Source organism: Oratosquilla oratoria, chromosome 12, assembly GCF_046742065.1.
Source record: "Oratosquilla oratoria isolate Oo_2021 chromosome 12, ASM4674206v1, whole genome shotgun sequence".
Lineage (NCBI taxonomy): Eukaryota > Metazoa > Arthropoda > Malacostraca > Stomatopoda > Squillidae > Oratosquilla > Oratosquilla oratoria.
Window position 1 is genome coordinate 14,011,082 of NC_134788.1, and position 10,892 is coordinate 14,021,973.

Consider the following 10,892-nt stretch of genomic DNA (forward strand, 5'->3'; position numbering starts at 1 on the left):
AAGCTATAGCGATAATCCCATACCACACTCCTGGTCACATGGTCATTTCTCGAAGGTTGAGTGTGGTTGAATGTTCCGCCAAAATCATCGGAAATTTAAAATTCCCGGCTCTGTGCAGGCATGCGCATTGTCGACTCCACCTCCCCCTCCCTATCCCCTCCCTTCTTAGCCGGCTAGCTTGAGCCGGGCCCGTCACTTCAATGAGAAATGAAGGCTTCGCCTGTGGGAGGAGGGAGGGACCCTAAATCTGTGCAGGTTTCTTAAGCTGATAAGAACAATTTAAGCGGCACGAGCCGCGACAAAGAAATATTATCGGCTGAAAGAAATCTGCACAACGAAGATATGCATGAGACGAGGACAGGTGGGAGGAGAGGTGAAGCCTGATTCAAACCGTTATTACGTGTGTCTTTCCTATGGGAGACTTATTCATTTTATCACTCAGTAGAGGGGAGAAAAGAAACGTCAAGTACCCACACCGAAGAATGTGACATGCACAACATTGCACTGTTCACACAATGCGTAAATTATACGAAATTCGTATCCTGTTCAGCGGTTCCTGGCCCCTCCCCACTCCTCGGTCGCCCTTTGCCCACTCCACCCCCTTTTTTTTTATGAGATGAGAGGGGTGGAGCCGTTTCCATGACGACATATGGGACAGGGGCGACCGAGTGCTAGAGACACCGTGTCCCCAAGGGAGTCGTCGATGTCCAGCCACTAGGTCCCGCACCCGCGCCACAGAGTGGGTGCTGAGAAACACCAGCGATGCCACGAAGTCCCTGATGCTGTGGGCGTGCGGGGCATGGCCCGGGTCGGCTCTCTCCCAAAAAGCGGAAAGGCAGGTGCGCCCGGAACCTCGGGGTTAGGGGAATCCTAAATTTCGAGTTGTAGAAGAGATAATCCTCAGAAATCTCTTCCGTGTGGTCCACGTAGTTTTCGAACGCACGGACCGGGCGCAGCGGATGTGGGCGTCCTCCCTCCCGGAAGGATTATATTCTGAGAGGGCCAATCATGTCGTCCGCTCGGCCGTTCCTGGCCAGGAATGTTGGTGATGGAGAGAGGGTTAGGGCCGAGCTGTCCTCCTCCAGTTTGGAGAAGGACGGGTGATTGCCGCCAGCTGTGAAGCCCTGTAGTCCGTCGTCAAGGCGAGCAGAAAGACGACACGTTGAGGGAAGTGTTCTTCCTCCATAATGGCCCTTTCGAACGCCAGGTACTGCAGAACACGACGTAGGGACCAGGCCGGGACCGGTTGATGTCTCGGCTCTCTCGAGGCGCTGATCCCCTTTATTAGGAGGGTTCGCGCCCTCTGTGGCACTCAGATGTTCATGCAAAAGCGTAGCGGATCAGTGAGGGCTGTATAGTGAGGCAAGATAGTCGCCGGTGCCCTGTTGGTGGAGGTAGCCAGCCAAGTCAGGAAGTCCGGAACCGTGCTGGCGGAGATGGTCACCATCGCGTGTCTCCGAAGGCAGTTCCGGAATCTCCGTCAGCAGGACCCACACTGCCGCACTGAGGACGGAAGGCGAGCTCTGAGCATCTTGTCTGCTGCCTCTGTAGAGAAGAGTTGGCTGAGAGCTCCCCGTAGAAACTCCAATTATCAAGTTGGAGTGACGCTTGGAGAGGCGCGGTAAGGCTGTTGGCTAGGCAGGCTGACCCCAGTAGAAGGGGAGAAGGGCCCCATCTCATTAGCTCCCCGAACCACGGCTGGGTTGGCCAGTAGGGAGCTATCAGGAGGACCTGACCCTTGAAGGATCTGAGGGTCTGCATCACCTTCAGGAGGACTAGTGTTGCTGGAGGAGGAAAATGAATACGTACTTCCAGCTGTTCCAGTCCTCCGTGAAGGTGTCTGGGTCTCCTGTGCGTGTCCTTTGGATGCAGGTTAGGTAGAGGGGGAGCTGGGTCGTGTTTGGGGAGGCAAACAGGTCCACCTCTGGGGTGCCGTAGCGGAGGGAGAGCGACTCGAACACTTGCGGGCGTAGTTGCTACACTACGTAGGTCTCCTGAAACCTGGATATAGCAACCGGCGTAGGGCCCCCGACCGAAGCCAGGGACGCAACAAGCTGTGGACTGCTGAGGATATCGGCCCGGGCAGGTCACGCGGGAGAAGCAGTATGCTCCTATCGACCTCCCGTAACAGCCGTTGGCGCCCCGTGCGGCTCAGTGGAAGGGCCGGGGTCGTGAAGTTGAGGCACACACACCGAAGGAGGGAGAACGCGTGAGAGAAGCACGCTCTCTTGGCGCAGGGGAGCATCCGAAGGGCGCTGACTGTGTCCCACTCAATCCCGAGCCAATAAAATCTCTGTGTGGGAGCAAGGGCAGACCCGTCCCAGTCCACCCCGAACTCCACGTCCGCCAACACTCTCAGAGCCCCCGAGATGTCGGCCGATGCACCCTCCCCGGTGGGCAAATGCATCAACTAGCCGTCTAGGTATATGAGTGTGGAGACGCTTGCTTCCGTCCAACGTACGCCTACCACTCTTACTAGTTTCGTGAAGATCCTCGGGGTAAGCGAGAGACCGAAAGGGAGTATGCGTGGCCGAGTTCGTTTCCGAGCGACCTCGTCCGTGGGCGTTAGTCCAGAGGCTTCGTCCCGATTATGTCCCCCCGCCCCCCTGGGAATCATCTCCAGCCACCTTCCGAGCCTTTCCAATGACAACCAGGAAAGCCGACTGTGATCCGGACAAATTAAGACCCAAAGTCCTCAAGGAAATACAGGCTATCACCCCTTCAAACAGCATAACATACTACACTGATGGATCGGTTGACCCCAACACAGGCAGATGCGGGGCAGCCATCGTTGTAGACAATGGGGAAACAAACCACTGGCGAGTGAGTGATGGGTGCTCCACCTTACAAACGGAGTTAGCTGCTGTTCTACAAGCATTAGAACACGCACAAGCAACAGACAGACAAACCGTAATAATCCACACCGACTCTAAAGGAGCCCTAGATGTCCTGCAGAGAGGAGTTGGCGCAGACAACCTCTTTCTGCAGACATCTATCGAAATCATGATCACCCGACTACACCAACGGGATAGAAAAACCATCATTCATTGGATACCTAGCCACATTAACATACCAGGCAACACCTTGGCAGACGACGCAGCCAAAGCAGCCACAAGACGAGGAGAGATCACAATACCCGTAACACCATCTATGACACAAATACGAAGTGCGTCCACCAAACGAACGCGCATAATGGCACAGGAGGGACATAGCAACCTCATCGCTACCTCGGCCTCCGCCAAATGGTATTATCTGACAACCAGATACGAACCCATCTCCTTCCCTATTGGTGCACACAGACGGGTGGAGTCCATACTACATAGGCTCCGACTAGGTTACCCCTGCGGGTGGCAGGTACTTGGAGACAATGTCCGGAGAGATAGACAGTGCCGCCTCTGCGGAGAGCAGACTCCCCAACCTCTTCAACATTACTTAATAGAATGTGCATCCACGGCCCCCATCCGTATTGACCTCCGCCCCCCTCTCACTCCTGAAGGAGTGGTGAGGCACATCACAAACTCCCCAAACCCCACTAGAATACGCTTCCTATTGAACCACCCCCCACCTGGAACAATCTAGATAAAGGATGGATCAATTAGCTTAGGACCGGGCCACCTTCAGGTTAAGGCCCGGGCTGGAGTCTTATCTCCAGCAAATCATAAAAAAAAAAAAAAAAAAAAAAAAAAAAAAAAAAAAAAAAAAAAAAAAAAAAAAAAAAAAAAAAAAAAAAAAAAAGAGAGGCTTCGTCCTGGGTGAAGACGTTCCCTGAGCGTCTCCCGCCAAGACGGGCCTGGACCCTCGGTATGTGTCCAACTCACCCCCAAGTCTTCCCGCGGGAAGTCCTCGAAGCCCGTGGCGAGCGTCCTCATCCAATAGTGTGCTATGGCAGTTTGTGACGTCTCATCACCCACAAGCGGACTTCCATATGTTTAATACCTAATGACATCATGTGATCATACTGTGGCGTCACCGGATTTAATCATGGCGTTATAGGATCGCCTCGTGACGTCACAGGGATACAACTTACGTCATAGGACTACATCATGATGTCATTTTATCACAATGACGTCATCTTATACTGTGACGCCCCTGAGTCACAGTGAGCGTTGAAATGAATTTCAACATGGTAAACGTGTCGACCATCATGACTGAAGATTAAATTAAGTTGAATAGGAAAAGTCATGTTCATGTCGACCTGAGTCACAGTGGGCGTTGAAATTAGTTTTAACATGGTAAAATTCTTGACCATCATGACTATAGATTAGCTTAAGTTGAATAGGAAAAGTCATGTCCATTTCAACCTGGGTCACAGTGAGCGTCGAAATTAATTTTAACATGGTAAAATTCTCGACCATCATGACTGTAGATTAGTTCAAGTTAAATAGGAAAAGTCATGTTCACTTCGTCCAGAGTCACAATGAGCTTTGAAATTAATTAAACATGGTAAAATTCTCGACCATCATGATTGTAGATTAGCTTAAGTTGAATAGGGAAAGTCATGTTCATTTCGACCTGAGTCACAGTGAGCGTCGAAATTAATTTTAACATGGTAAAATTCTCGACCATCATGACTGTAGATTAGCTCAAGTTGAATAGGAAAAGTCATGTTCACTTCGTCCAGAGTCACAGTGAGCTTTGAAATTAATTAAACATGGTAAAATTCTCGACCATCATGATTGTAGATTAGCTTAAGTTGAATAGGGAAAGTCATGTTCATTTCGACCTGAGTCACAGTGAGCGTCGAAATTAATTGTAACATGGTAAAATTCTCGACCATCATGACTGTAGATTAGCTTAACTTGAAAATGAAAAGTCATGTTTATGTCGACCTGGGTCACAGTGGGCGTTGAAATTAGTTTTAACATGGTAAAATTCTTGACCATCATGACTATAGATTAGCTTAAGTTGAATATGAAAAGTCATGTCCATTTCGACCTGAGTCAAAATGAGCGTTAAAATTAATTTTAACGTGGTAAAAATCTCGACCATCATGACTGTAGATTAGCTTAAGTTGAATATGAAAAGTCATGTTCATTTCGACCTGAGTCACAGTGAGCGTTGAAATTAATTTTAACATGGTAAAATTCTCGACCATCATGACTGTAGATTAGCTCAAGTTGAACAGGAAAAGTCATGTTCACTTCGTCCAGAGTCACAGTGAGCTTTGAAATTAATCAAACATGGTAAAATTCTCGACCATCATAATTGTAGATTAGCTTAAGATGAATAGGAAAAGTCATGTTCATTTCGACCTGAGTCACAATGAGCGTCGAAATTGATTCTAACATGGTAAAATTCTCGACCATCATGACTGTAGATTAGCTTAAGTTGAATACGAAAAGTCATGTTCATGTCGACCTGAGTCACAGTGAGCGTTGAAATTAGTTTTAACATGGTAACATTCTTGACCATCATGACTATAGATTGGCTAAAGTTGAATAGAAAAAGTCATGTCCATTTCGACCTGAGTCACAGTGAGCGTCGAAATTAATTTTAACATGGTAAAAATCTCGACCATCATGACTGTAGATTAGCTTAAGTTGAATAGGAAAAGTCATGTTCATTTCGACCTGAGTCAGAGTGAGCGTTGATATTAGTTTTAACATGGTAAAATTCTTGACCATCATGACTATAGATTAGCTTAAGTTGAATAGGGAAAGTCATCTTCACTTCGTCCAGAGTCACAGTGAGCTTTGAAATTAATCAAACATGGTAAAATTCTCGACCATCATAATTGTAGATTAGCTTAAGATGAATAGGAAAAGTCATGTTCATTTCGACCTGAGTCACAATGAGCGTCGAAATTGATTCTAACATGGTAAAATTCTCGACCATCATGACTGTAGATTAGCTTAAGTTGAATACGAAAAGTCATGTTCATGTCGACCTGAGTCACAGTGAGCGTTGAAATTAGTTTTAACATGGTAACATTCTTGACCATCATGACTATAGATTGGCTAAAGTTGAATAGAAAAAGTCATGTCCATTTCGACCTGAGTCACAGTGAGCGTCGAAATTAATTTTAACATGGTAAAAATCTCGACCATCATGACTGTAGATTAGCTTAAGTTGAATAGGAAAAGTCATGTTCATTTCGACCTGAGTCAGAGTGAGCGTTGATATTAGTTTTAACATGGTAAAATTCTTGACCATCATGACTGTAGATTAGCTTAAGTTGAATAGGAAAAGTCATGTTCATTTCGACCTGAGTCAGAGTGAGCGTTGATATTAGTTTTAACATGGTAAAATTCTTGACCATCATGACTATAGATTAGCTTAAGTTGAATAGGGAAAGTCATCTTCATTTTGACCTGAGTCAGAGTGAGCGTCGAAATCAATTTTAACATGGTAAAATTCCCGACCATCATGACTGTAGATTAGCTTAAATTGAATAGGAAAAGTCATGTCCATTTCGACCCGAGTCACAGTGAGCGTTGAAATAAATTTTAACATGGTAAGATATTTATTTGTCGCGGCTAGTGCCGCTTAAATTGTTATTATCGGATTAAGAAACCCGGAAGGAGGGTGGTGCCGTGACCGGGATGTAGAGGGTGTGGACGCTGAAATTGCCCGTTGTCGATCAAAGCCCTCTTGCCCGGCGGATAACGGTAGACCGTGTGGACGTGTCATAAGGAGCGCCACCCGCCGTATCATAAGACACGTCCCCCTGTCCTCCGAGAGGCCCGGGTTCTTACCACGGACGGCCCGAAGACGTATGGGGAACGGGTTACGAATGGAAAAGGTCAAAGTCTACGCCTAGGGCCTGACGATGCAGGCCGTGAGACGTTAGGGGACCGTTGATGGTTTGCAGGTATGGGGCTGCCGAGAGGCCTGATGACCCTCGGGGCGCCCCCTTCCATACCATAAGACACGTCCCCCTGTCCTCCGAGGTGACCCGGGTTGATTACCAGGGACGACTTGGAGACGGGGGCGGATTGCGCGCGTATAAAGGTCATAGTCTACGCCTAGGGCCTGGCGAAGCAGGGCGTGAGGCGTTAGGGGACCATTGATGGTCGGAGGTGGGCTGCCGAGAGGCCTGATGACCCTCGGGGCGCCCCCTCCGTACCATAAGACACGTCCCCCTGTCGTCCGAGAGGACCCGGGTTGATTACCAGGGACGACTTGGAGACGGGGGCGGATTGCGCGTGTATAAAGGTCAAATTCTACGCCTAGGGCCTGGCGAAGCAGGCCGTGAGGCGTTAGAAGGCCATTGATGGTCGGAGGTGGGCTGCCGAGAGGCCTGATGACCCTCGGGGCGCCCCCTTCCGTACCATAAGACACGTCCCCCTGTCCTCCGAGAGGACCCGGGTTGTATACCAGGGACGACTCAGAGACGGAGGCGGATTGCGCGTGTATAAAGGTCAAAATTTACGCCTAGGGCCTGAAGAAGCAGGCCGTGAGGCGTAGAAGACTATTGATGGTCGGAGGTGGGCTGCAGAGAGGCCTCATGACCCTCGGGGCGACCCCTTCCGTACCATAAGACACATCCCCTGTCCTCCAAACGCAGCAAAGGGCACAAACCGGACCACAAAGAGGGCAACAACAGGATCACTAATAGGGTAGTCGAAGAATGGGACAAACCAGCAACCATGCAGAAAGCTCTGAAAACTATCAGACGATTAACCAGCAGGAACGGACTTACTGGCCCCCGAGGCCAGCAGCGGATGAACCGCTCTGTCCGTTCCGCGCAGAAAAAAAGTGACGGGCCCGGCTCAAGATAGCCGGCTAAGAAGGGAGGGGATAGGGAGGGGGAGGTGGGGTCGACAATGCGCATGCCTGCACAGAGCCGGGAATTTTAAATTTCCGATGATTTTGGCGGAAAATTCAACCACACTCAACCTTCGGGAAATGGCCATATGACCAGGAGTGTGGCATGGGATTATCGCTATAGCTTCGCTGTGCAGGTTTCTTTCAGCCAATAAATACATATTATATATATATATATATATATATATATATATATATATATATATATATATATATGTATACACATATATACATATACATACATTTCTAAACAAAAATATAGTAGCACATTTGTAAATGACACATAGGAAAACCCACAGTCGGAGAAAATAAACTTTGAATAAAGAAAATTCCTATATTTTGGCTATCAACTGTAGCCTTCTTCAGGAAAGTACAAAAGAGGGCTACAGTTGATAGCCGAAATATAGGAATCTTCTTTATTCGAAGTTTATTTTCTCCGACTGTGGGTTTTCCTGTGTGTCATATACATACATATACCAATGGTATTTTCCCCTTTGCAAAGGGGATAACCAAAAAACAATGGCATAAAATCCACTTCCACCCATTTCATCCCTACATACTCCACTCCCATTTACCACCCCTCCCTCCTGCCCTGGGCCATAAGCAATGCAGCACAACTAAAGTAAGGCCGCTTCATTTAATCGGCAACTCCCCCTCCCCGTCCCCTCATGCGGAAAAGGGAGAAGACAAGGAGAAATCCCTTTGGGCTACATCAAAATATCATTCGCACTTACTCCCTCACCCATCTCCACTACCTTTCTTGCATCACAGCATCATCCATACACAACCATTCTCCACTCACCCTTATTTCTGTCTTCTCCCTCCCTTTCTCAACAGACATTCCCCTCTTTCCTAATGCCTCTTTTACCCTATTTATCCATCTCATTCTTGGTTGCCCCTCGTGTTCACTCCTTCCACCTCTGCCTTCCACACCTCTTTTCCTAATTTTTCTTTACTCATTCTTTCCATGTGTCCAAACCATCACAATACTCTTTCATCAACCCTGTCTCCCAACTCCCTCTCCACCGCCGCCCTCCTCCTCACCTCCTCGTTTCTCACTCTATCCAACCTAGTAACCCCTATCATACATCTCAGGCATTTCATCTCAAACACATTTGAACTCTTCCTCTCATAGGTTCCATGTTTCTGCCCCCATACAGTGTTGTCGGCCTAATCACTCCTTCATACAATCCCCTCTTAGTATCCATTCCCAAATGTCTATTAGTCATTACACTTTTGAATTCCCCATGACATTTGCTTGCTTCTCTTAATCCAATGCCACTCCTCCCTTTCCCGCCACATTCGCATCCTAATATCTCAAGCTATCAACTTCCTCCAGTCTCTCTCCCTTAATGCTCACTTCCAGTTTGCTACCACATTCTCCCTTTGCACATCTCATCACTTTACTTTTACCCATTAGCTTAAAATTCCTTCTTTCATCCAGCTTTCCAAACTCTGTCACTAACTTTCTTGATCTATCCTCTAATCCTGCACAGGTGCAGTGTCATTAGCACACAACTGATTTATTTCCCATTTTTCTCCTTTTTCTTTACCCATCGCCAATGCCTGGCCCATTACCCTTGCGTTTACCTCTTGCACCATCCCATCCATATATAAATTGAACAACCAAGGCGACATAACACATCCCTGGCGAAGTCCCACCTTTACTTCAAACCACTCACTGTCTCCATTTCTGATTCTAACACAGGCTCTACTACTCTCGTAAAAAAAACTCTTGACTGCTCTTAACAACTTTCCTCCTATCACATATATCTGCAATACCTCCCACAGCGCCTTCCTGTCTACCTGTCATAAGCCTTTTCCAAACCCATAAAGGCCCCAAAAAACCTTGCCTTTTCCTAAAGCTTTCTCACATATCTGCCTTGCCACAAAAATCTGATCCACATTGTTCCTCACCAATTACTCCCTCTGTTCCTCTCCTAATCCTCTCAATCAAAACCCTCCTATAAGACTTTCCAACTACACTCAACAAAATTATCCCTCTGAAACTTGTCCCGTTTCCCTTTGTAAAGTAAAATTATACATGCACTCCTCCGGCACTCTACCCTCTTTTAGACAAACATTAAACAACCTCACCAGTCAGTCCACCATCACTGTACCTCCCTTTGTTAGACACTCCGCATTACACCCATCTAACCCAGGTGACGTACCTGCTCTCATCATTCTACCAACTGCTTTCAACTTATTTTTCCATACTTCTCCTCCATTTTTCTCACTCATCTCTGTCATTTTCTTGGTGCTTCGAACTGCAACTAATTTTCCCTTCCTATCTTCGTTCACATTTAGTAAGTCCCTAAAATAATCTGCCCATCGTCCTCTTACATGATATATATATACATATATATATATATATATATATATATATATATATATATATATATATACACATATATATATATACACTGAGTTAATCACGACAGCATTTTGGCACTGATTAATCTTCTTATTGAGATTTTCAATTTTTCTCAAAGTAGGTCTCATTTCAGGAGGGTGGGCAAATACAAGCCTTTCATAGTCTTCCATATTTAATCTGACGTTTCGACTTCAGGGAGTCTTCTTCAGAATGGTTACAAGAGGTAAGTCACAATTTTCAAAGCTACATGATTCACAATTGACAATAATGTACAGACAACATGGGTTTAAATATAGGCGGCTTGGGAACGCTGGATGGGTTGTGACGCGCTGCGTAGTCAAGCACTTCGTCTTGGAGGGTGAGAGGGAGAGGGAGGGGGAGGAGGAAAGGGGAGGAGGAGGGAGAGGGGGAGAGTCAGGTAAGATAGTCGTATTTCTCTCAGTGTGTATTAGTGAGAATCTGTGCCCTAAATATACAATACACACACACACACACACACACACACACACACACACACACACACACACACACTCACACACACACACACACACACACACACACCCACACACACACACACACACACACACATATGTATATATATATATAATTATAGTATATACATATATATATATATATATTATATATATACATATCTATACATTCTTATACACATACATACATATACCAAAGGCTTTTTCCCCCTACATGGGGGTAGCCATTCTTATGCACAGACAAATATATACATATATGA

At 46.7% G+C, this 10,892-nt stretch overlaps 1 protein-coding gene across 1 annotated transcript; it reads left to right on the forward strand.

The window, feature by feature from the left end:
* The first annotated feature begins 2,643 nt into the window (after positions 1 to 2,643).
* Positions 2,644 to 3,579, forward strand: LOC143030215 (uncharacterized). The gene has a single exon (XM_076193375.1). The coding sequence runs from the start codon at positions 2,644 to 2,646 to the stop codon at positions 3,577 to 3,579; it is 936 nt and encodes a 311-aa protein (XP_076049490.1).
* Positions 3,580 to 10,892: the final 7,313 nt, after the last annotated feature.